The 26,768-nt window shown below is 43.5% G+C and overlaps 1 protein-coding gene across 4 annotated transcripts in view; it reads right to left on the reverse strand.

Moving 5' to 3' along the window:
- Window positions 1-26,768, reverse strand: part of TET1 (tet methylcytosine dioxygenase 1) — a 124,579-nt gene that overhangs the window by 61,219 nt on the left and 36,592 nt on the right. For all 4 annotated transcript variants that reach the window (XM_039481019.1, XM_039481020.1, XM_039481022.1 and 1 more), the window contains 3 exons: window positions 9,809-12,356; window positions 5,468-5,558; window positions 4,750-4,843 (listed from right to left, as the gene is read on the reverse strand). In XM_039481019.1, coding sequence (XP_039336953.1) covers window positions 4,750-4,843; window positions 5,468-5,558; window positions 9,809-12,356 — 2,733 coding nt within the window. The remainder of the gene's footprint in view (window positions 1-4,749; window positions 4,844-5,467; window positions 5,559-9,808; window positions 12,357-26,768) is intronic.

The following is a 26,768-nucleotide window of genomic DNA, read 5'->3' on the forward strand; positions in this document are numbered from 1 at the left end:
CTGGTTGCTATCTGTACTTCAAGAAGTGAGCAATTTTTCAGGAGCCATTCATCCAGTAGGGAAAGATAATTATTCCCATCTGGCAAAGATGGGATGTGGTGGCCAAGAGAACTTTGGTAAAGACCCTTGGGGAGGTGGAAACGCCAAAAGGTAGGACGTGATACTGGTAGTGGTCCCAGCCAATCACAAAACATAGGAAACATCTGTGCAAGGGGTGTATGGTGATATGAAAATAAGTGTCCTGAAGGTTGAGGTGATAAACCAATCTCCCAGATCCAGAGAGGGAATTATCACTGCTAGGGTTACCATCCTGAAGCATTGAGAGCAGACAAAGGTGTTCAAGGTCCTGAGATCCAGAACTGGTCTCCCACCCATCCCCTCTCCCCAGATTTTCTTTGGGATGAGGAAGTATCAGGAATAGAACCCTTTTCTGACTAAATCTGGGGGAACATATTCAATCGCTCACAGTGTTAGGGGGGATTGTATCTCCTGCCTCATGAGAACCTTGTAAGTAGGGTACCTGAAGAGGGACGGGGTAGGGAGGGGCATGGAGTAAGGACGGGAACTGGATGGAATAACCTGTAGAAATCACCTCAAAGCTCCACCTGTCTGAGATGATGAGCCCCCAGGAAAATAGAAAATGAGAGAGATGGTCCCTATAAAGGTGCAAGGGGGAAAGGTGCAGCATAGGATCCAAACTAGGAGAGTGTTCATGACCCTCAACCAATGAGTCAAAGGGGTTGTTTTGAGGATGTCACTTTCTGGGAGTTCGCTGTAGAGCAGTGGTTCTCAAACTTTTGTAATGGTGACCCCTTTCACGGTGCAAGCCTCTCAATGTGACCCCCCTATATTTAACCCCAGTTTGAGAACCCCTACAGAGGTTGGTCCATTCTTAGTGAATCTGGGCTTCTTCCTAGAGAGTTCAGCTGTTCTCATGTGCTGGTAGTGGAATGTGCAAGACCATTGAGCCATCTGTAATCTACTGTATTTTCCCTTTGCCGAAGGTGGCCCAGAGAGCATAGTGTGACCTGAGAATCTTTAAGAGAATGAAGTGACCTGTGGCATGACTCAGGGTCCCTCAAAGGGAAGATCCTTGAGGGTAAGTAGGCTCCAGGAGGTGAGCTGGTCCTGGTTGAGCGTGTCTCTTGGAACCCCTCAGCAATGATGATTCATGCTCTCCCATAATTCAAAGGTCCTAATGGAGTAGGACCCTGGATGGTACTGGGGACTCTGGATAGAGAACCTCAGGAGTCAGTATGTCAGGTGGCTCTGGAGGCAGTACTGAAGTGTGATCAGTATGCCTTCAATGTCTGGTTACAGAAGACAATACTGATGACAATTTCAGCTTGGCTCTGGAGTCCTTGTGTTTCAAAGGCACTGAGTTCGGTGCGGATGCCAGTGGCACTCTAAGCTGTTTACCCGATTGCTTCTGGGTATGCAGCATAGTCTTCTTAGCTGGTGCTGTGCCCTTGGTACTGGAGGGGAGGGACCTTCAGCTGTATCCATGTGAGGACACTAGGTCTCCTGAGACCCAGATCGATAGGGTGACTTTCCCATTTGCTTATCCCATTCTGGAAAAAGGGGTCTTTTCTTCTTTGAGGGTTCAGACAGTGTTGAAGGACCCCCAGGGTCTTTGGTTAACCTTGCCGCAGAGATGGTTGCCAGGGCTTTCTGAGCAACTGGATCCAAAGTACACGGGGTGAATCAGACCCCCCCCCACGAGTCTCACAGAGTGCTTTACCAACAGGAGTTGTAGTCTGTCCTCCCTCAGTTTCTTAGATCTGCTTTAAAACCTGAGCAGAACTTACATTTGGAAATGATGTGAGTCTGACCCTAGGCCAGTGGCTCTCAACCTTTCCAAACTACTGTACTCCTTTCAAGAGTCTGATTTGTCTTCAGTACCCCCAAATTTCACCTCAATTAAAAACTACTTGCTTTCAAAATCAGACATAAGACATGTCACAGCACACTATTACTGAAAAATTGCTTACTTTTCCATTTTCCCCATATAACTATAAAATAAATCGACTGGAATATAAATATTGTACTTACATTTCAGAATATAGTATATAGAGCAGTATAAACATGTCACTGTCTGTATGAAAGTATAGTTTGTACTGAGTTTGCTAGTGCTTTTTATGTAGGCTGCTATAAAATTAGGCAAATATCTAATGAGTTAATGTAAACCCTGGAAGACCTATGTGTACCCCAGGTATGCGTACCCCCGGTTGAGAACCACTGACCTAGGCAGTAGAAGCAACTTGAATGTCCATTGCTGTGCGGGGGGAAAAAGACCTATGGCTGATCTGGTTTGAAGCCCAGGGTGTTGGGCATAATCCATATACAAGGCTGCAGATCAAGGCCCAGACTGGGCAAAAGAAAAAGGGAAGGGAATGCCCACCCCCCTCCTCAAAGCATAAACTGTGCTAAATAACAAAGAAAGAAACAAAGAAAAATAAAGAAAATACCAAAGAAAAGAGAGGAAGAGAAGTGAGAGAGATAGCAAGCTGCATAGTTAGGTAACGTACACTGCGACACTCTGGCTCAAGCCACAGGCAGTAGAGAAATAACTGGAGGGACAGTGGGACTGCCCACTCCCTATATACCAGAGGTGGGCAAAGTACGGCCCACAGGCCACCCTCCTGTCCGGCCTCTGAGCTCCTGCCCCCTTAGGCTAGCCCTCGGCCCCTCCCCTGCTGTTCCCCCTCCCCCGGAGCCTCAGCTCGCTCCGCCGCCAGCGCAATGCTCTGGGCGGCGGGGCTGCGAGCTCCTGGGGCAGCACAGCTGCAGAGCTGGGGCCTGACCCGGTGCTCTTTGCTGCACGGTGGTGTGGCTGGCTCCAGGTGCTCTGGGCAGAGCAGCTGTAATACTCCCAGCCACTGGTGCTCCAGGCTGCGCTGTAAGGGCGCAGCGGGGGTTGGATAGAGGGCAGGAGAGTTCAGGGTGGTGGTCAGGGGGCGGGGGTGTGAATGGGGGCAGAGGTTCCCAGGGGGCAGTCAGGAAGGGGGGGAGGGGTTGAATGAAGTAGCGGGAGGCAGTCAGGGGCAGGGGTTCCGGAGGCGGTCAGGGGACAGGGAGAAGGAGTGGTTGGAGAGGGCAAGGGTCCCGGGGAGACAGTCAGGAAGGAGAGGGGGGGTTGGATAGGGCAGCGGGGGGCAGTCAGGGGCAGGGTTCCCCGAAGGGCACTCAGGAAGGAGCAGGTGAGGGGGTTGGATGGAGCGGCAGGAGGGCAGTCGGGGTAGAGGTCCCCGGGGGGCAGTCAGGAAGGAGCGGGGTGGGGGTTGGATGGAGCGGCAGGGGGCAGTCAGGGGCATGGGTTCCAGGAGCGGTCAGGAATGAGAGGAGGAGTTGGATGGGGTGGCGGGGGGCAGTTGGGGCGGGAGTTCTGTCCCCTGACCGCCCCCAGGGAACAGGGGGTTGGATGGGGCAGGAGTCCCGGAGGGGCCATCAGGGGGCAAGAAGCAGGAGGGGTCAGATAGGGGGTGGTGCTGGGCCACACCTGGCTCTTTGGGGAGGCACAGCCTCCGCTAACCGGCCCTCCATACAATCTTGGAAATCCAATGCGGCCCTCAGGCCAAAAAGTTTGCATGCCCCGCTATATACCCTCGTATCGGAGCACAAGGGTGTTTAGGGTGCAGGGGCAGACCCACGGACACTGCTGATGAATGCACTTCCTGATGTGAAGTACCCACAGGGACACTATTCGAAGAAGATTATTTATTTTCCTCCATGAAAAGAACTTTATAATCTTTTTTTGGGTCCTCAATTCACTTAAAACTTATGAATTTTAAAACATCACATGCACATGTAATGAGGAACACTTGCTGTGCTAAGTCTAAAAATATTATTTGGTAATTCCAAAAGTATAGGTAATATGTGCTTAACATACAATATTGCTCATGCACATGTATATAAATCTCTACGTTTTTGTTGTACAGTCACAGTATTATTATATATACTTTATCTTCACCATTTCAGCTATGAAATTACTTTCTAAATCTACCTCTGATTACAAAGTCCTGAATGTCACAATGAAAATATTTCTAAAACCACTTCCATTAAGATTTCCAAAATCTAGCTGCAAGACTTCTGCCTACATCAACTGTTCCAGCAAGAATAAAGACAACCAGTTCTTTCCTAGCTCTTTCCTGAAACTTGTCTCTGTTACCACATTTCCTGGCTCCCATAAAACAATAAGTGATACAAGTCATAGGGTAAAAACTAAATGCTATAGTATCTACATTTCCGAGATCCGAGTTCACTTCCTCAAAGATAGTAGTGAGTGCTACGGTATCTCAAAGCTGCACTTCTTTATCCACTTCCACCACACTTTGTTTGTTATCTTCAGGCACTCACAGAACTGAAAGGTGGTTTTAAAATGTCATTGCACAGCTTTCCATCTCTCCTGAGCAACCATGCCTTCCTTTATCTCCTTTACTCACAGTAACATTGTTCACTAGGGACTCTACCTTCCAAAAACTGTCATGATCCTCCTTTTCTTGATTTGGTCACTTCTCCTTTGAGCACCTTTCTATCTTTCTGTAGTGTAAACTACAGTACGACACAATGAACCAGAGCTTAAAAATATAAAACAATACCATGAGTGTAAGTTTTCCTCAGCTGTAACAGGCAGGAGATATCTATGAAGAACTACATATTCAACCAAGAATCAGGTGCCATTTATGCTGCAAAACTATAATGTCAAAATGTAAACACACAAAACAGAATTCCACTAACAGAAAAACTTACCCATTTGGCAATCGGACACCCCTGAGAGCTTTTTCCTTCCTTGCCTGTATAAACCACTACCTCTATTCTTACAGCACTTCCTTTTGCTCCATACCTGCATAAAATGAAAAGTTTATGAATATAAACTAGACTCCCTTTTAAACACCTGTTAGTAGTTTAAACTGGGAACTGAAAAGAAACAAAATATTTGTCTATTTTAAGATGTGAAAAAGCGCTTTTTACATTAAAAATAAATCTGCAAATACCATTTTAAAATCCTCCTTTCTTCCCCCAAAAAACTACTGCAGCTCGTGTTGTGTCATTTTGGAAAAAGAAATTGTCTCTGATTTCTGTATGTAGAGAACTTGTTCTATAACTTAATTTATTCTTTCATTATTTTGACTCCTCTCTATATTTCTGCATATATATATTTGCCTGTCTGCCTACAGGGCTCTTGAGAACCAAATCTTGACTTCCTTGGGAGTTGAAAGAACCCAGCACTTGGCAAGACTGGAAATTGCTTTTGCTCTAAAAAGATTACAACATTTGGTGTTGATGCAATAGTTCAGTCCATGTACATCAGAAAGAGAAGATGTGGTACAAATAACTATTGGGAGGGAAAAGAGGCGAAGGCAGGCAAAGGCCAAACAATGTCAGCTGTACCATATTATTTTCTTCTTTTATGTTTATACAATAATAAATGATTTTTATCACTATGTAGTGAACTGATTTTTCTCACCTGTTTTCCATTATTTCCCGGACAGCAGCAACACTTGGTCCTGTCCCAAGGTGTGTATAATATGGGCCTTCATCTTTCTCTATAATTTGCTCTGCAAGAAGGATCAGAAAAATAAATTTGGCATCTACAAAATTTATTTACAACATTAAATAATAACTACACAAGTTAGTTACATAATTAAATGTTACATAATGGAATTAAATGCATAAAATCTTAAAGCCTTTAATCAAGATTAATACATAGTGTATTAATAGGCCTCTTCTTAAAGAAGCAATAAAATGCAACCTTTGTGAAATTTGCTGTCTTCCATAACCTGATAATGGACTTTTTCCTTGACATTCTAAATAAATCAGCTAATAACAACAACAATATTCTGTACTTCTAGAGCACTTTCTATGAGAGATTTAAAATATTTATGAATTAAACCTCACAATACCCCTGTGAAGTAGGGAAATTTTCTTTCTTCAGTTTAGACATAGGGGAATTGAAGCATAGAGAAGTTAAACCCAGTGTCACACAGGAACTGGCAACAGAACTGGGAACACGACACAAATCTCCTCACTCTCTATTTGGTGCTTTATGCACAAGACCAGAATTTTAGGACCAGAATAAGAAATCAGCCCCAATGAGCATGTTTTGTTGTTTGATCTGATTTAGTTCACACAAGCTGGGAAGTGAATCTACCCTGCACTAACCTGCCACAGACTAACCATATGGACGCTGCTGATGCACATTAACAGTTTGTTAATGCACTTTGATCTAGTTCATTTTCAAAGAGTACTAATCAATGAAGCTTTAATGTGCATCAGCAGAGTCCACAAGAATGGTTAGTCTGCAGCAGACCACTGCAGGGTACATTCACACCCCAGTTTCCAATGAACTAAGGATATGTCTATGCTAGGCAGCTTTTAGCAACACAGCTGTACCGCCACAGCCGTGCCACTAAAAGCCACACAGTGTAGCCTCTGTTTGTTGGCAGGAGAGCACTCCTGCCAACAAAGTGCTGTTTTGTCTTTCAGGGAGGTGTTTGTTAACACCTCTGAATGACAGAAGTTTTGTCTTTCACTTGCCAGTGTAGACAAAGCCTAACTGTTCCTGTAGACATTCCCTTAATCTTTGTCACCTGAGTTCTTTGAAAGTCAGAAAACATGATAGAACTACATATCATTGGTGCCACCAGTTAAGCAGTGTCAGTAAAACTCTCAACACCATATTTGTTCTGAAGGTTTCTAGCCAGAACTTTATTACACTTTTTTAATGCCACACCTCAGAACAAATCAACCGAAAGAGTTACCTGGTACAGCTGGTCAAAAACATTCCAACGAAACATCTTTCCATCAAAATTTTCAATTCATCAAAACTGAAATGTTTGGCAGAGACAGTTTGATTTTGACAATGTTCCAATGGAAATCTGCCTTATTTTCTTCCAGTTCACCTGCTTGGCTCCTGGTCAGCCTGCCAGGTGGACTACCACAGGTTATATCTACACAACAGACCTTACAGCGGCACAGCTGTACTGCTGCAGCTGTACCACTGTAAGGTCTCCCATGCAGCCACTCTATGCGGATGGGACAGAGTTCTCCTGACAGCATAATTAAAGCACCCCCAGCAAGCAGCGCTAGCTATGTCAGCAGGAGAGCATCTTCCGCTGATACAGCACTGTCCACACCGGCGCTTTTGTCACTGAAACTTATGTCAGTCAGGGGTGTCGATTTTTCACAGCCCTGACTGACAAAAGTGCTAGTGTACACAAAGCCCCAGAGAGCAGGGAACTCCTGGCTCCAGGGCAGCCCTGCCAAGGAGATATCCAGAGCCACAGCCTCAGTCCCTTTTGTAGTGAATTTCAAAATGTTGGGGGGGAGGGTGTTCTGAATTAAAACTAAACCCATTTTCAAAATACTGAAATCTTCCATGAAGTGGAGTTACCTTTCTCCCCCAGCTTTATTCCTTGGCCAACCTGAGTCCTGAAGGTGTCCTTTCACTGTAGGCTTTGAAGGCCTATGGGGTCCCATACTGACCTGTGGACTGCAGTCCCTTCCCACCACAATCTCTATCCACAGCATTCCCCCATGTAGGGTATGTCTACATAGCAGTGTGAGCAACACTCTTGCATCCACACACCAATTGTGCTAGCCTTGGGCTCAGACCCAGGGTCCCAGGGCCTTGCAGGGCTAGAGGGTCTGAGCCTGTGCTAAGCTGGGACCTACAGTCCAAGCCCTATTGCTTTCCTGTGTGCACATGCCTCTGGTTTAACTTGGGTCCTGGAAGTCCTCCGGATGTATCCCAGAGTTCCCAGCGGCAGAGGAGCAGTGCTGCAGGCAGACAGTGTAGCAGCTGGAAGTGCCATTACTGCCTAGCCAACTGTGCTTCCTCTTCCTGCTCTGTATCCTCCTCTCTGCTGCGCAGAGCTTGCCCAAAGCAGGGAGCAAAGCTGACAGGTGGTAAGCGGCTCTCAGCTGCCAGGATTTTGGGGTCATCCCTGCCCCAGCCGTGCTGTGCCAGGACCTCTCCTGCTCCCTCTCCCTGCAGGGCCGTTACTTGGTCCTGCTCTGCTTTCTGTTCCTTGCTCCCAGGAAGCCCCCACCCTCCCTAGGGTTGTGTGTGCAGAGGTGCCTGGGTAGCATGCACTGTGAGGGCAGTGAGTGGGAGCCAGCCCCAAAACTTCCTCCCAGTCTCCTGGGGATCTCTTATCCTGCGTCGTGCGGTATGCATGTGTGGGGGCAGGGATAAGTTATCCCCCAGGGGAGGGGTGCTGGAGCACACTGCACCCCAAGCCCTGGAGATGTTCTTCACTGTTTTGCAGCTGGCAGCAGACAGGCTGGGGTTTGTGTGTGTTTTTCCTCTGAAACCTACATTTTATGTAAAATTTCAAAACAAACAGACAAAAATAAATAAAACACAAACCAAACCAAAACACTTTCATTGAACATTCCATTTTAAAAATTAAGAATTACAAAGTTTCATTTTAATAGTTTGACAAGCCTAGAGACTGATGTCCTAATTACCCTCAGAACATGGTCCGGCCAATCTGACAGCCTACAGGGTGGAGAGTCCAATTCTCAGATTAGACGGTAGTTCAATATAAATCCTTCTCAAACTGCAGTCACTGGTTCTACTGAGACTGCCACCAAGTGAGTTAATTATGCAGTTTATGTATTTGTGGGCTCCTTATGGGCGTCTGAGTCCCATCAACAGCACCGCCAGTTAAGAAACAGGGTGGGAAGTAGAGTTTTCCTACATTGCACCACATTCCTAGAGCTAGAGTGTCAACATTGCTGTGTAGATATACCCTTAAACCGTCAGCTTCACCCTGTGAGGATGCCCAGTGTCTATGTAAGGCATCAAGGTCCCACACCATGGGTACAAACTGTTATGCCATTAGCCTCATCTCCCACACCCTAGCTAAGGGATTGTATACACTACTGGAAAGATCGATGGGCAGCGATCGATCCAGCAGGCGTTGATTTATCGTGTCTAGTATAGACACGATACATCGACTGCCTATCACTCTAGCGTCGACTCCGGTACTCCACCTCAACGAGAAACGCAAGGGGAATTGACGGGCGAGCGTCTCCCGTCGACACACCGCAGTGAAGACACCATGGTAAGTAGATCCAGGTACGCCGACTTCAGCTACATTATTCACATAGCTGAAGTTGTGTAACTTAGATCGACCCCCCTGTAATGTAGACAAGCCCTGAGACTCTGGGATAACAGACATCCATAATCCTTCCGCAAGGACTCCCACCACAGTTGTGACAAACCAGTCATAAGGACCACCAATTAAGGCATCATGACCACCCATATCTGTGCCCTATCTCAAATTCTAGGTATGAATGTTCTCCCCTGCCTTGTCATCCCTGTGCAGTATTTAGAAGAAGGCAAAAAAATCCCTGTGGCTTGGCCAATCTGTCATGTGGAAATTCCTTCCTAACCTTGAAAATAATGATTGATGAACTGGAGCCCACTCCCATGCACCAAGCCAGTAGTCACAAAGTCAAAGGTGTGAAAATGGCCCTTAGCTGGAGGGATGAATGAATGTCTCTCCCTCCCCACACAGGCCAATCACTGATCTGGTGACTTAAAACTTACCAGCTGCAAGGCAGAGAAAGCCCATAAAACCACCTCACTGAAGTTACCCACATAAGATGGGGTGGGGGAAAAGCACCTTCCTCCCTCCCCTTGATGTCTAATTGGCAAGGTCGCAGCAAACAATGACCCTCATGGAGACAGAGGTCTGCACATAAAAATATTAAAAAGGTGCTTTCTTCTATTAAGAGGAGTGATGTGAATATATATTATTTGAAAGGTTCATGCAATAATTACCTAATAGGCACTTACCAACACAGTCACAGATTGGAATTTCAGACTGTCCTTTTTTGGTAGGTGTATCGATCAGATTTTTTGTAGGAGTGTCTAGGAACTTCATAGGAGATTCAAGAAAACTGCTGAGTGTATTCTTTGCCGGAGAACATCCCAAGTCACCTATACTCTGGGGGTTTTCAGTACCCAAGCTTGTTGATGTCAGAACTGTAATTTCACCTGCACAATCTATATTCCTGAGAGTTTCTATTGTGTGTGGTAAATGGGTCTCACAACAGGTAACTGGGAGTGTTTGCAACTTCTGATCCAATTGTTGCTCTGCAGCATTCTGCTGAAAATTTGCTTGATCTTCATCAGATATCTCATGAGCTCTCTGGTTAGACTGATTAAGTGTTTGAGGCAAGGGATATGTCTGAATGACATTCATTGTTTGCTGTACCTGAGAATTATTATATTTTTCTGTAAACATCTGTACATTTTCACTTGGTCTGTTTGAACACGATTCTGTTTTAAGTTGTGAAGCAACCATAGGATTACTGGAGAGCAGGCCATTGTATTGTGAAGAGGTAACAACAATGTCACTTTTCAGTGGATCAATACCTAGTGTGTCACTGGACCCTACAGTTTTAATGTGCTCAGTTACTACTTCACAGCCAAACAGCCTGTCTTTTGTTTTCTCCCATGGTACCTCAGGTAGATGTCTATGGATTTTTATCTGAGTTTGTGGAAGAAATAATCTAGTTTTTTGTTGTGATGATAAATTACTTTGATTCAGTTCCTTCTGTACTTTGGTTCTGGGAGATTTTTTTTTTGATGCAGCTATTTTCAAATCCCGTGGCATGGTACGATCAAGTGGTTTTGATGATATCCAAATGTCCTGCAATTCATTATGCTGGTATGCCAACTGCTCTTGCTGTTTTTGATTATTTTCTTGATAGTCCGGTACTTGAGGCTTCTTTTTGTGTCTTTGTTTCCATGGTACAGTTTTTCCTTTTTTATGTGTTGGCTGTTTTTGCTTTACTAACAATGAGCTATAATTGTGCCTTATAAACACAGATTGTTTTTTCTTCAGTAGGCACTGGTCCTGGTTATGTTTTGGCTGAATCTCATGTGATATTAGACTGAGAAGTGATGTCTTTACATCATTCTTCTGCTCTGGACTTGTATGATTTGATTCAATTATTGCTGCAAGTTGAGTTAACTGTGTAGCTACATCTTCTTCATCCTGGCTGTGAATTCCTCCTTCCTTCATTGCAAAATTACTTTTCAAGTTCAGATCATTATAAGCTTTGTTTTTCTCAAACTGGCTCAATTTGCTACTTGTTTGATGGACATTACATGAATTGTTGAAACATGTAGCAATGGTAACTTTATCATACAGACAGTTTTTCTTGGTAGTATGACCTGAACATGACTTTGCATTAGGTATTGAAACAGATAAAGATTTGGTATCTCTTGGGGATACATGTGATCTATATGATCCACCGGTAGTATTAACAGATTTATCATGGGGTTCAGAAACAGTACTTTGACCATTGTACAACACTGCCTTATTAAGGAGCTGCTTCTGTGAACGAGCATAGCGACTCAAGAGATGTTGTTCATTCTGTAAGTAAGTCTCTTTGATTTCTTTTAATGTAGAAGAAGTCAAAGAGCAGGAAATGTCCCTTTTGTAATTATGGAGTAAATGGGACGTTGTTTGTTCTGCATGTTCAATAGTTTTTGTTTTATCTGGTGCAGATGCTTCTAATGGGGCTTCTGATAATTTTGTTAATGCTTCAATAGCTACAACCTGTTCTACAGTTAAATTTCTGTTTTTAATCAGGGACAAAAAAGTTGGCTGAAGTGAGGAGTTTTCAAGTTGTGTCTCTTTGTTTGTTATTTTAACAGCATCTTTTTCAACATGGACTTCCTTTTCAGGCACAGGTGTATAACATGATCTTTCCTGTGTATTCACAATAGAATTAGTTTGCAAAACTAAATTGTCAGATCCTTGAAAGGTCTTGCAGGTACAGTTTGACTTCTGCCTCAGGAAAACATTTCCTTGTTTTTCTGGATGAGCACAGCAAACACCAGTTGTCAAAGTGCTTACAACATTATTCAGATTAGCAGTATTTGTTTGATGTGAAGGGGAGTTGTTTTCTCTGCAGTTGTTTGTCAAATCTGCCCTTTCTTCTACAATTACTTTTGTCTGTGATACATCTGATTCTGATGGTGGATAATGTATATTTTTAATGCCATTTCTACTGGTTTGTACAAACAACTTTTTTGGCTCAACTAACTCACTGGGAGAGACTGCTCTTTCTTCTTCAGAATTTTTCAGGTGTTCATTATCTGTCACAGTTCCGTGGATATCTCCATTGACACAGATGCTAAATGATGGTTTTTCATTATCTGTCCACTTCTCTGCTTCTAAGCCTGTCATGCTTTCTTTTTCATTAGACTGTACATTTTCAAAGGATACTGTTTGATTTGTTTTCACCCTGTATTTTTCACCATGACCGCATATACTGCATTCCATGAGTTCTGGTCTGAGGCCATTTACTGGTTTGTTTTCTAAATCTGCCTAAAAAACAATACAAAAAATAGTTGTATCAGCTGTTTAAACTGTAAGGTAAGAAGCAGTGACCCTACACTAATTAAACCCTTTCATGGTTGATGTAAGGAATGCCATGATTGAGCATTAGCAAACAGAGCAGCTGCAGAACAAGCCAGTAGCACAAGCAATCCATAAAAGAAGATCTGAAGACTAAGGACTTGATTCTCACTTATACTAAGGACCCCTTACACCACTCTAGCAATAAGTGCAAATGTAATGGGCTTTAGCGTAACAAGAGTCAGGCCCTCAAGCCTCAATCCTGAAATGAACTTTGTACAAGTAGACATCTTATGCCTCTGTGGAGCTCACTGAAGGATTAAAGTCTAAGGCAGGGGTAGTCACTAGGAGGACTACTGGTCAAATCGGACTTTGAACAGACCCCGAAATCTTTTTATTTACATAATAAAATAATAATAATTAATAATATTATTTTCTCTGGAGTCTGAACCTTGACTATACCTTGCCCAAGAAATTTTGACCTTGACAAAAAATAATTGATTAACCCTGTTCTAAGAGCTTGTCTACATGAAAAAGTTTTACCAGTTATATCTATATAATTATACCAATATAATTAAGCCAGTATAGTTATACTTGTGTAACTCCCCATGTGGACACTCTTATTTTAGTATAAGAGTAACTTTTGGGGGGTTAGCTTAAACCTCTTCTAAAGCAACATAAGCTAACCCCCCAGAAATCACTCTTATTCCTGATTAAGTGTCCACATGGAGAGTTAAACTGGTATAACTATATTTGTTTAAATTCACACCTTAAATTATAATTTAGACCTTTCCCATGTAGACACACTCTAAGAGAGATTTAAGCAGTAAGTAATACTTGTACGGTGATTTTAGATTAACTATATTTTACCCAATTAAATGCTTCATTAAGTATCAGTACCTCTTGCACAATGCACCATCAAGGCTGTTGTATATACACCATAGTGACTCTAGGAAGAGTATTAGGAGGGTACCCCTTCACTGCACCAGTTTAATCAAAGTCTTCCAAGTTTTAGACTTTGATTTAAAATAAAAAGTTTCTAGTCCTAATCACTGTGAATAAAACCTTCCAAATGTGACACAAACATGTCACAATACACAACTGTCTTCCTGAAACTTCAGAGAGCTTGAAACAATGGACAGATTCTATCCCAAGCTCACAGTGTTGCAAGTGACAGCAGGATTTGGATGGAAAACTCTAAGAGAGGTCTGAACTCGCAGCATTCAGCTAAATACTGCTTCAACTTTGAGGTCTGCCTGAAGACAACATAAAAAGTCTATATTAATAACATTTTCAAAGCAGGGGAGATGGGTGGGGATCTAAGCATATGCAAATCCCTGAAGGCTTGTGATAAAACTCTACACACCACTTAAGTTCTCCTTAAGCCTTAGCACAGAGTTTAGGCAAGACTTAAATGTATAAGGCCTTGTGAAGGCCCTCTGCACAGGAGTGAATTTTACCATATTTAATGGAACAGAACACCGTGAAGTTTCTTTTGTGTGGCAAATTGATGGGGATCTCCTGATGACAAGTGGAAAATTGGTACATATACATGGCTCAAGTGAATGTTTGCATTGTATCTCAGCAGAGCACTTTCTGACCACTGAACGTTCTCTAATGTAACTGAGCAAATGTTTTTATTTTTCCATTTTAACTTCAATATTTTAATAATTTTTAAGTGAAATGTGTTCTTCATCTTCACTGGGACTACACATATATTACCAGAACCACGTCAGGTGACTAGACGGAGTTGGAACATTTCATATTGGGAAGAACGCTAATAATGTGCATCACACAAGCTATTACTTTATGAAGGAAGGATCTATGTAATTTAAGAAAACATTAAAGCAGGCCATCTGGGTGAAGAAAAATTGATGTTTTGATTTCTTTTTTAATTAAGAAATTGATTATTAATTTTAATTTGATTTTTTATTGAAATGAAATACATTTTTATTTTAAAAAATAAACCCATTTAAAATTAAATGTGAAATTATGACAACCTATGTTAAGGCCTAAACTTTCTACAATCCATTAAAATCATTTAACTTTTTTTTTTTTAAAAAACCTACATCAATATGCTCTCCTCAAATTTTAATAAGTTAAAGAGTGTTGCATTTTTAATTATATAGAGACTCAGGAGAAAAACATTTTTAACTTTGGGGTCAACTCACATTATAAATATGTCATAATTTCATGTACCGCATTAAGTATGTATCCGTATTATTTTCAGTCTTTACAATATTCAGAAACACTTCCTGTTTCTGTGCAGAAAAGCTTTTGCATTAATTATTTTTGGTGTGAATTTAGCAAACAGGTGCAGAGACAATATTTTCTTCATTTTATTCAAAGTGGAGAAACCATCTGGGAATTGAAAAAGCAGGAAAGCTTGTTCTTGTTTTCCGATCTATAAATAAAAAACCGGTGGCAGAGAATCAGATCTACTAATTTAAAAAATGTAAAGGACACGGGACCAGATTTTCAAAGATATTTAGGCATCTAAAGAAGCAATCCCTAGGGATTCTGAAAACACCTAAGTAGGTTAAGCACCTAACTAGCTCCCATTGATCTCAATAGCTGTTGGACACCTAACCTGCTTTGGCACTTCAGAAAATCCCACTAGGCACCTGTCAGCATCTAAATACTTTTGAAAGTCTGGCCAATTGTGACCAGAAACAAACTGTCAATTCACTACCTACAATTAATACTTTATCTGCTTAATAAATCAGTTAGTTTTAAATGCAAAACATGTTTTTAATACACTTTTTTTCTTACATATCTATCATATTTAAAGTAGTTTTATTTAAATCATATAAACTATTTTAAAATGCTGTTTTTGTGCGTGTTTATTGAATTCTACTGTCCATCCAAATGCAGAGTGACACAAATCCTGAATAAAAAATGATCATCCAGTAAGAAAGATAGGGGTCATTCTCTATTTCATAATATAAAATAAGTAAAATTTAAGACTCTTGAATAATTATATTAAGCAATATGATTTCTTAACTACATGTGCATATAGTATATCTCCTGGTTAGCAAAAAGAAGCACCAAATTTAGTTTAAAGCCTATATTTAACTACAGATCAACATATTTTAATGGTTATATCAAGCAATAAGAATGAACCTTTCTTTAGGAAAATAACTAAAAAAGTACAAATGCAAAAGAGGATTAATATCCATTATTTAAATCAAGGTTTCCTTTCAGTCATTTCAATCATTTTGATTTATATCAAACCACCCCAGCAGGCAATGCTTCCAGAAATCCACCATTCAAAACTAAATTTACAGCTCAGACACCAGATGGAGCTTGGTGTTCACTTTAAAACAGTTTTCTCTTTGATAAACAAAATAAGATAAGAAAGCGGGGACCCTAAAGTACACATAGATAACACCATCGATTTTATCAGAGGCATCACGAGACCTGTTGGGTCATGGTTGTGAAAACAGATTATTCAGCAACTATGTAGTAAACCAAAATCTAGGGAAACCAGGTTATGAAAATATGAGACCTTATTTAACAAACTTTCATTAAACTGAGATATTTACCTATGTTCTTATAAGCTGCACCTCTCTGAACCATCTGAACCAGAAGCTGCATTTAAACTAAGACTTTTTTTAATTTAATTTCATTTTATAAGAAGGTGAACTGAAAGGTGAAACTGTACTTTCTGTTCAACAGAAAGTTTGTCATAGGTATGAAGACCCTTGTTATGGAAGGCAAAAAGGCACTATAAACTATATTATGCCAGTTGATACAGAATATCTAACAAGAGAATAATGTCTACTCAATAATTAAACTGAAAAAGATGGTTCACAATTGATCAAGGGCCTGTGTGAAGCAGAGCAAATCAGGCTCAGAGAAAGTGGTAGCCCTTACACTGAGGCAATTACCTTAGTCCATGTAAGTGGGCATGCTGAATAGGAGGCCTTGGGTGAAACCGTGGTCCCCCTGAAGTCAACAGAAAAACTACCCCTACTCTTTAATGCCTTATCCCATGCCAGAGCCATTGTCTCTCTATGACAGGAGACAAAGGGATTCTGAAGTATATCCCTCAGTTGCTGGTCATTTTGAGCACATCCCTCAGATCAGTTCCAAAGTTGCCCATGTTCTACACAAAATTGGTGTCCTCTCACTTTTGCCTTTAGAATCAAAGAATTATGAAACTGAGGTAAAAGAAAGAGTTCTTTATGTTAAAGGAATGAATCCCCACAATTATTTAAGATTCCAGCATGAATAAATTTATATTCCTTGCATTCTGGGTCATTGTCACTCACTTGCATTTTGGGCTTTGCCAGACTGAGAGGCATATTCTGAAGAATCAGAGAGTTGCATAGAAAAAAGAACAGGACAATGTACCAATTTGCTTTTATTCACAGAGATTGGTTTACCTACCAGCTGGCACCTTCAACACACAAGGTCCATTGACATAGAATACTGAGGTTGGAAGGAACCTCAGGAGGTCATCTAGTCCAACCCCCTGCTGAAAGCAGGACTAATCCTCAGGCAGATTTTTACCTCAGTTCCTTAAATGGCCCCCTCAAGGATTGAACTCACACCCCTGGGTTTAGCAGGCCAATGCGCAAACCACTGAGCTATCCCTCCCCCCAAATAGATAGAGATATACCTTTCTCATAGAACTGGAAGGGACCACGAAAGGTCATTGAGTCCAGCCCCCTGCCTTCACATCATGTGAACTACATGATTCTTCAGAGCAGACCTTTAATTTTTTTGTTGCAATACACTCAATCATTCTGTTCTTTAATAAAATTATTTTAACAAACCTAGTATTATTGCTGGGCTTGAAAATTGTCTGGAGAGTCACATAGGCCCCAATCCTGCAAGTGACTAAAGTGTGCGCAGGTGCACTGCTGTGCCTGTGCAAAGCCCCAGTCACCTCAGTAATAAAGGGCTTTATTCTAAAAATCAAACTATTTCCTGTACTCCATAATTTCCACTAACATTTTTGGAAGTTATCCATATGCACTGAGCAGAAAAAAGATCGTGATGAATCATGTCATTGGCATGGTTTGGTCTACATCTCATTTTTCCATATAAGAACTGGAATTATCATGACATTTGATAATTTTTATTGGAACATATTCTGTACCATTTGACCACTAGGTTTTTTTTTCTCTTTTACTTGTGCAAAGATATTAACACAGAGTCACAAAATACAACAGATTTGTGTTCTTGTGATCAGAATTTCTAGTGGCTATTCTTGTTTAATAACTAAGGTTGTTTTTTCTTTGCTTGCTATATGAACGTAAGAACTGCCATACTGGGTCAGAACAATAGTCTATCTAGAGCAGTATCCTATTTGCCAACAGTGGCCAATGCCAGATATTTCAAAGGGAATGAACAGAACAGGGCATTATCAAGTGGCCCATCCACCCCGTCATCCAGTCCCAGCATCTGGCAGTCAGAGGCTTAGGGATACCCAGAGTATGGGGTTGCATCTGTGACCATATTACTAATAGCCATTGATGGACCTATCCTCCATGAACTTATCTAGTTCTTTTTTTAATCCAGTTATAGTTTTGGTCTTCACAACATCCCCTAGAAATGAGTTCCACAGGTTGCTATGTCCCGTTATAAAAAGAAATATTCACAGAGGACTTAGCAGAGCAGGTTTCACTTAATTATTTTCTCGGGTCTAGGTCTGGCAGACCAAGTACAGTCCAAGAAAAGCCTCTGCTATAACTGAACAACCTGAAGGTAATATATCTTGAGAGCTATGTTGTAAAACTTGAAAGCTGTACAGCCATGGAGCAAAACTTGCAAGTAATGGTGCCTCCAAAAGCCAGGATTTCAAGCACAAGACTCATCTGATTAAAAAAATTAACAAAACTGTGAGTACTTTCAATGAGGGACTAAAGAATGAAGTGGAGTCCATAAAAGCTGTTTCACCTCCCCCTCATTAAGGTGAATACTGCTCTGTCTGGAAAATGTGAAGTGCTAAGAAATCATATTCAATCTAAAACTATACAGTGTGGCGTATAAAGGAGAAAACCGGGGGGAGCTGAATCTGTTGTGAGAATTGCTTGAATATTTAACTTGTTTCAGATATTAAATCTAATCCACTCCTTCAGAGGCATCTGCTAATGCTCCTTGCATGGATGAAAAGTCAATCGGAAACAAAGTTTCTGATAAGGGTCAGACTTTAATGGTGACTTTTTCTTAAAACAAGAGTGACAGTGTCCTGAACATACCAAGACAGCTTGGACAGAGACTATACCTTTTTCTTGACACTAAACAAGCTATATAACAAAAATAATGAGGGCCTGACACCCTGAAGGAAGAATTCTCTCATACCGGTGCAGAGATTAGTTCATAGTTACATAGTGTTAAATATTGTTTTTCAGCTACTAAGCTCATCTTAGTACAGAAATATGCAGGAGAAAATGCCTGTGCATCTTCCCATTAGTACAACTCCTCACTTATTCTGCTTACATATTGTGACAAAGAATGGACCAACATTCACCACAGGAGTCCAGAGCCATCTCTAAACTCTATGCAGAACCAAACACTCTTGGTTGATATGTAGTAAAAGATGATGGTCCTTGGTATCCTGGTTTCAACCCTTTTGTTCCCTACATACAGTAGCATGAGGTACTGTGATAAGCAGATGTAGCCCAGAACAATTACTTCTATGACCTGGAATACGAGATAACACACAGACCCAGATCCCAGCAAGAGCGGTTAATGGGATCAGCCACTCCAGAGGAATTATATAACAAGAAATGACAAGATCCTTCCCCTTCACTGGGTGCATGGGGTTCTGCCCAGGTGTTGCACAATGGAGCTGCAATGCAGACACCAGTCCGATATTCATAGGAATGCTACAAACTCTTAGCCCCCGTGAATGACTGCAATGACTTGAGAGTGCAACTGTTCCCTTGCACATTGTGTCCATACACAGGGAACTGATGTGTGTGTGGGAGCTGAACAGTTGTACACAAGGCTTCTCTTCATCCAGTATTCTAGCTGTACCTACTGCCACACTACTTGAGAACACACGGTTTTCCCTGCAAGTCCATTCGGATTGGCACAGAGCTGGTGGTATCTGAGGGATAACTCTCTACGCTGACGGTGTGCTGCACATTGCTGCCAATGATGGAGGCTTGTACAGGATTTGCTGGCAGACTGCCATTAAATATAGAACAACAGTTGATTCATGGGCCCACCTACTGGCTGATGCTCTGTATCTCAACATGGACCTCTCTGGCAGTTTTAAGTAACTATATTGCACTATGGCAGTGAATCTGAAACGTTTATATCTTGTAGTAAACTGCATACTTGCTGCTGTGTACACTGGTTTATCTATGCACTTCTTTGCTAATATATTGAATTGGGTCCTATGACAATACATTAAAAAAATCCAGATGCAAAATGTTCTGCTCCTCAAGACGAGGATAGGTTATACTGGCGCAGCATCAAAAGAATAAGCTGGTGACGCCCCTTCCAACTTTAGACGATATTAAAATAAAAGAGTATTTCTAAAAATTACTGAGGTTATATATCCCCTTACCCTAATCATTTGGGAATACTTCTGAATACCACTCAGAGGAGGAGTTGTGGAAGTGTTTTAGCAGAGGCGAAGGTCAGTTTGTGAGCATGGGGGAGACTTGTCCTGGGAGTGGAGGGGGCCTTTGGAAGCAGAAGAAGATGATCAGATTGGTGATACATAGGTGAGATGAGCTGCTGAAGGGGTTGGGATGATGGTGTTTTTCACTGAGGGGACAAAAAGGGATGCCCTCACTCATGACCTTCCCTTCCTCTAGGATTTCAGAAGTATCCACCATTGCCTATTCAAAATATATAAAAGAAGGTACATTCAACCAAAGTAAATAAATAGATCAACTGTCCTCCTCCAATCACTTCTCTTTACACTTTTTTTTTAAGTAGAACAAAAGATAAGAGCTCAGAGCTCCTCTTCCACCTGCTCACAATGGACTCTACAGCTCCAACTGGAAAGTTTGCTCTAGCTGACGGAGTTTACATTTGCAGTACTTAGTGCCCTTACCCCCACCTGGAAAGAACTCTCAAAGAAACTTGAGTCTTAAACAAATAGGAGATTTGGAAAACAGCAGTCTGCTCCTGTTTTCTCCCTCCCTCATAGAAATAGAGCAAGAAAGGGCCAGCAAGAGGTTCACACATTCAGAGTATGTCTACATAGCACAGTAAGATCAGGCTCTGATTCAGGTTTGAGCCCAAGCTCCCTTCCACCCACAGAAAAGACTCAAGTCAGGAACTCCTTTGGACTCGGGTCTGCAGACCTTGCTGGGAGGGAGGTCAGAGCCCAAGTCCTGCTGTGATCTAGGACAATACCCAGGCATCTTGCAGTATGGATGCAAAACAAGTCTAGGTTGCCAGGCTCGGGTCTGTAGAGTCTGCCAACACTATCCCACAATCCCCTGGGTCTGTGCTTCCCAGTCCTTCAATCCCAACACTTCCCACTCGCTTCCCAAGAACAAGCAACCTCCTAGTTCAAATGCAGCTGCTCAGCATTTCAACCTTAATTTCCACGTGGCCTGCTCAATTGGAAATACAATCAGAGTGTGTATTTCATCCATTGCTTGCTTTAATATTAGAGTCCAAATTACAGCAGAGGGAGGCAGTTTGTCTCTGTACAGACGCATGGTACTTGTAAAGAGATTCTCCTGCATCTTCATGTTAAATCAGCACCTTGTTGACTTTACCACGAAGTTTCACCATTGCTGACTGGTGATGAAAGTGAACTTCTCACAGAGTAAGAACTCCAGATAGTTGATTATGATCCAGGATAGTCCATATGTACTAGGGCTACCTCTAACTCACAAGCCCCCTCCATTACGAGATGTGCTGGTCAGCCACTAGATGCCCAAATATCTCCTTCTCATACAAGGATAGCTGTCCTCCACTGACCTGAAACAGAAGTTCATGCTTCCATTGGCAACCTCCTGACTATCAGTCAGTCCTGCCTAAAAGGACTGAAAAACCATAGCTAGTGATTAGACTATTCATAATTCCTCTCCACCCCTGAAAAAAATGAAGGGGATGTACAAATAATTTAAATTTAATTTTGCATGTGTATCTTACCATGTGTGATGAATTTCTTTGCTGCTCCAACTGATGTGTGAAGTGGCCAGTGGTTTTTGTGTGAATAAAATAAAGCCCATTGATAAAATTTATCATCCTTTGAACTTGTATTAAAGCAGCCTCTTTGACAGAGTGGAAAATGTAATTTTTTATCATGGTCAGACAATAACATGGTCCCTCTCTTTTCTTTCAAGGCCCTTTCACATCCACAGGGCAGACACACAGCACCAGCAACCTGGGGGAGCAGACCCACCCATTGCGGGCAAGGAGAAAGAGAGTCTGGGATGAGCTGATGGAGGAGATTCTAGACAAAACTAATTGGCACATAGAGTTCCAGAAGGACCAAATGGAGCATCAAAAGAATAAAGATGCAAGAAGGGCAGAAAGAGAGAGAGAGGCTGCACAGAGCTAAGAGAGACTGGTGGACAGATTTATGGAGCATGACCTCAGGTTGAGAGTGTAGCAGAAGGAGCTGTTCAAGTGATTACTTGTGCTTATGGTTACCAGAGTGCAGGCTCCACTGGCACTGTTAAGCTCTTGCTCCAGCCCCATGCCCTGAGTCCCCTCCATGCTATTGTGTCCTGCAAACTATGCAGCATTGGACAATTCAGGGGCTGCCACACCACCACTAAAAGTTGATTTGCCAACTCCAAACCGGTTAGCCACAGAGCTGAAGCAGTTTGGGGTAGCCAGCTTCCAGATGGCTATAGCAACCCACTTTTGGACCGCCATGGCCTTCTTCATGTGGATGCTCACACTGGAGGGCAAGGGCCAACTAATCACAAACCTCCAGGAGCACGTTCTCCTTAATGCAAAAGTTCAGGACCCACTGTTGGTCATCCCTGGTCCTCATGATGATGTAGTCCCACCAATCTGTGCTTGTAGCCTAGTTCCAGAAGCACTGGTCTACATGGGGGAAATCTGTGGCTAAGACAACTGTCATGAGCAGCATCAGCATCGCAGCTGGCATGTCAATATCCCCTGAGGTGCCTTCAGCAGTTCAAAAATTGTCACCAAAATGTCCCACAGTGTCTTGCAGATGCTTGAAATAGGAGTGACAGCATAAGGTGGAGAAGTTCTTCCACCACGCTGGGATCTATGATGATGGCTCCAGCTGCTGGTAGTGTGCAAACACAAAATGGCTTGGCTGGATGTGTTCGCAGGCTAAAATCACCTAAAATACTTCTGGCCAACTCCCATGGGACAGACACACAAGTTCTCCCACAACCCACTATGAACCAAACCCTAGAGCAGCGTCAGCAGGAGAAGGCCCTAGGAATCCTGGGATATAGCGGTATACACCCAAGTTCTGACTTGGGTCTGTGTAGTGCAGTATGGATGCACCAGCATGGTTGTGGGGCTCAGGTTTCCAATGAAGTATGGATGCTCAAGTGTGGGCTTGGAAACACTGAATATGCAAGCCTGCATCATGCAGACTCAGATTTAGTGTGTTGTGCAGACACACCCACACCAGCTTCTATGTCTGATTTGCCTCTCACTTGTACCAGAGTAAATCAAGGGAAAACCCATTTGAGTGATTGCAACAGTGCAAAGTTATTAATGAGATGAGAATGAGGCCTACAACCGCTAGCTTCCAACTCACTGCCCTCTGCAAACCCACCTTCCCATGCAATGACCTGCAGCAGCCCCTGACATTCATGACAAACTTGGGACGCAACTGCCTCTGTATGCCATCTGCCCACCTCACTGTTTGCTTCTGTGCGTGTTGGAACAATGCAAATTGTGGGTGTGATCTGGAACACAAGATCAGAATTTGAAATGCCCCAGTTGGCACACAAGGAATCCAGAAAGTAGCACACCAGGTCTCAGACCAGTGACAGGTGGGACCAGAACTCAAGTAAGGTATGGAGGAGCAGTTAGGCAACTGAGGATGCAGAAATGGGAGACAATCCCTTAGTTTCAATATAATCAGCTAGTACACCAGTACATCCCCACATTGTTGATAAATGTGCTCACTCTATCCTTGAAACCTGCAAGGACAATTGATTTTACTTTTTCAAAATTGAGTTCTGTGTACTTCATCTGTGATCTATGGAGCAAAAACTGTGCTAGTCAAGGAAAGGAGTCACACTATTAGTTCTTTCCCTCCCCCTTCCAGTTCAAACAGTGAAATAAAATACTCCAACTATATTCCAATTCCAGCTCTCGCCTTTTTTAAAGTTCTCCTATCCTGCATCTGGGACTCAGTCTACCAGAAAAACATCCAAAGCATTTTAGGACATGCAACACCTAAAAGGTTATGGATAATGGCAAATCTGTTCAGCAAAAAGGTCCCCTAATGTAGGACCATATTTAAAAAACAAAAACCACGACTCCCAACCTCTTTAGGTCAATGTTGTAACTTCAGTTGGGAGACAAAGAGTTCATGCAAATGATCTCTAAGGCCTGGTCTACACTAGGAGTTTATGTCGAATTTAGCAGCGTTAATTCGATTTAACCGTGCAACCGTCCACACCAGGATGCTAATTAGTTCGACCTAGAGGGCTCTGTAGTTCGAATTCGGTACTCCACCCTGACGAGGGGAGTAGCGCTAAATTCGACATGGCTATGTCGAATTAGGCTAGGTGTGGATGCAAATCGAACTTAGTAGCTCCGGGAGCTATCCCACAGTGCACCACTCTGTTGACGCTCTGGACAGCAGTCCGAGCTCAGATGTTCTGATCAGTCATACAGGAAAAGCCCCGGGAAAATTTGAATTCCTTTTCCTGTCTGGCCAGTTCGAATCTCATTTCCTGTGTGGACGTCATGGCGAGCTCAGCAGCACTGGCAACGATGCAGAGCTCTCCAGCAGAGGAGTCCAGGGAATCTCAGAGTAGAAAGAGGGCCCCAGCATGGACTGACCGGGAAGTCTTGGATCTGATCGCTGTGTGGGGCGATGAGTCTGTGCTCCAAAAAACGGAATGCAAAGACCTACGAGAAGGTCTCCAAAGCCATGGCACTCAGAGGATACAGCCGGGATGCAACGCAGTGCCGCGTGAAAATCAAGGACCTGAGACAAGGCTACCAAAAAATCAAAGCGGCAAACGGACGCTCCGGAGCCCAGCCCCAGACATGCCGCTTCTACGAGGCACTGCATGCCATTCTCGGTGGGTCTGCCACCACTGCCCCACCAGTGACCGTGGACTCTGAGGATGGGATAGCGTCGATGGGCAGTTTCTCGGCGATGTTTGCCGATGGGGAAGGGTTTGTGGAGGACGAGGCAGGCGACAGCGCTTACAATACTGCTTTCCCCGACAGCCAGGATCTCTTCATCAGCCTCACAGAGATCCCCTACCAACCCTCCCCGGCCGTTAACCCGGACTCTGAATCAGGGGAAGGATCAGTCGGTAAGTGCTATAAACATGTAAACATTTATTTTTTAAAAAACAGGAATAAAAACTATATGAAAAGAAGGTCAATACATATAGGGATCGAACAGAAATCCTCTTGGGACAGTTCCACGAAGCTCTCGTAGAGGTACTCGAAAAGCCTCCGCAGGAGGTTCCTGGGGAGAGGTGCCTTATTGGGTGCTCCATGGAAGCACACTCTTCCGCGCCAGGCCATCCTGAGGTACAGTGGGAGCATTGCCTCGACCTGCATGGCAGCATAGGGCCCTGGTCTGTGCAGGGATTCACGCAGCATGCGCTCTCTGTCTCTCCTAGTGACCCGCCTCAGGGTGATCTCACTCGGCGACTGCTGCATCTAATTAGGGGAATTACTGTAATGTTACTATTGTGAATGCTTGACTTTTCCTTTGCATAACAATGACCGTCGTTTAACAGCCACGTGGTGGAGGCTGCAGAGGAAAAGCATACAGGGATCTTTCCCGGGGACAGCCGCGAGGGGCTGGAACAGGGTCAGACTTTATGCTTTCCAGATTGCCTGCAGCAGGAGGGCACTGCTATCCATTAACTGTTAAGCAGCCTAAAGTTTACAGCCTACCAGGCCTGGCTGCTACATGGATTCTGCTGTCCTGCCCCGCTTGTCCAATCTCCAGTGCAAGACCCCAGGCAATGAAAGCGAATGCCGAAAATTCGAACTTGTCCTGAGAGCACATGAGATAGATGCCCTGTATGGTCTTGTTCACAGAAACTGAGTAGACTGTGTTCACTGTTCGCAAACATGTATCTTTGCAAGGAAATCACTTCCTTTTCCCCATCACACAGCTGCGGCTCTTTCCCGAACTGCCCCGGCATCCCCCTCACAGAGGTTGGCGCACATTAGGCGGCGAAAGAAAAAGACTCGGGACGAGATGTTCGCTGAACTGATGGCCTGCTCCAGAGCCGAGGTGGCCCAGCAGAGCCAGTGGAGGGAGACCCTCTCTCAGCAGCAGCGCTCGCACAGCGAACGGGAGGACAGGTGGCGGCAGGAAGACCAGCAGGCGACTCAAACGCTGCTTGGACTAATGAGGGAGCAAACGGACACGCTCCGGCGCCTTGTGGATGTTCTGCAGGACCGCAGGCAGGAGCAGAGAGCCCCCCTGAACTGTATCTGCAACCGCCCTCCGCCACAAAATCCTGTCCCCCTCACCCAAAATCACAAGAAGGAGGCGCTCGGGGCCCTGAAAACTGTCACTCCACCCCAGCAGAGCGCTCATGTACCAAACAGCTCTCATTCCCTAAAGTATGAGAATTGCTTCCCTTCCTGGCTCACCCAATCCAAAATCCCAGTTTCATCCCCCAACTGTGTAGTTGAGTATTACAAATAGTTTGCTGTTCATTACTGTTTCCATCATGTTTCTTTGCAGAAGACTTTGTGTGAAGGGGAGATAGGGGTTTGTTAATTGCATAGGACAGCCACCATTACCAGGGTACAGACATGGGGGCAGGATCAACAGCAGGTCACACACAGAGTGCAGTCACTAGGCACCCGGGTCAGTCTGGGAGGTGTCTGCTGCCCCAGGTCAGTCTGGGAGGTGTATGCTGCCCCAGGGTCCGAGCGCCTGGCATCCACAAATGGCAAGGCAGGCTGCCCTTACCATGCCCTTCCACCCTAGCCATGAACCTCTCCGATGCCCTGAGCCCCAGCCAGAGCCATCATCCCCCTACACCTACTCACCCTTCCCACACACCCCTCACCCCTTCCTGCAAACCCACCCCTTCCTGCACACCCTCCTGTAACCGTCCTCCCCGCAGAGACCGCTGTAGGAGCAGGAGCCTGTCAGCCCTCGAGTGTAGAAGCGGTCTGTACATCACTGCACACCGTACCCACCACAGTCTGCGTCCCTGTTTGAACCCTTGAATGCGAATTCGTTAGTAAAGAAAACTTTGTGAATTAAAAATGTTCCAATAACTTTATTTTTAA

Source organism: Mauremys reevesii, linkage group 7, assembly GCF_016161935.1.
Source record: "Mauremys reevesii isolate NIE-2019 linkage group 7, ASM1616193v1, whole genome shotgun sequence".
In the NCBI taxonomy this organism is placed as follows: domain Eukaryota; kingdom Metazoa; phylum Chordata; order Testudines; family Geoemydidae; genus Mauremys; species Mauremys reevesii.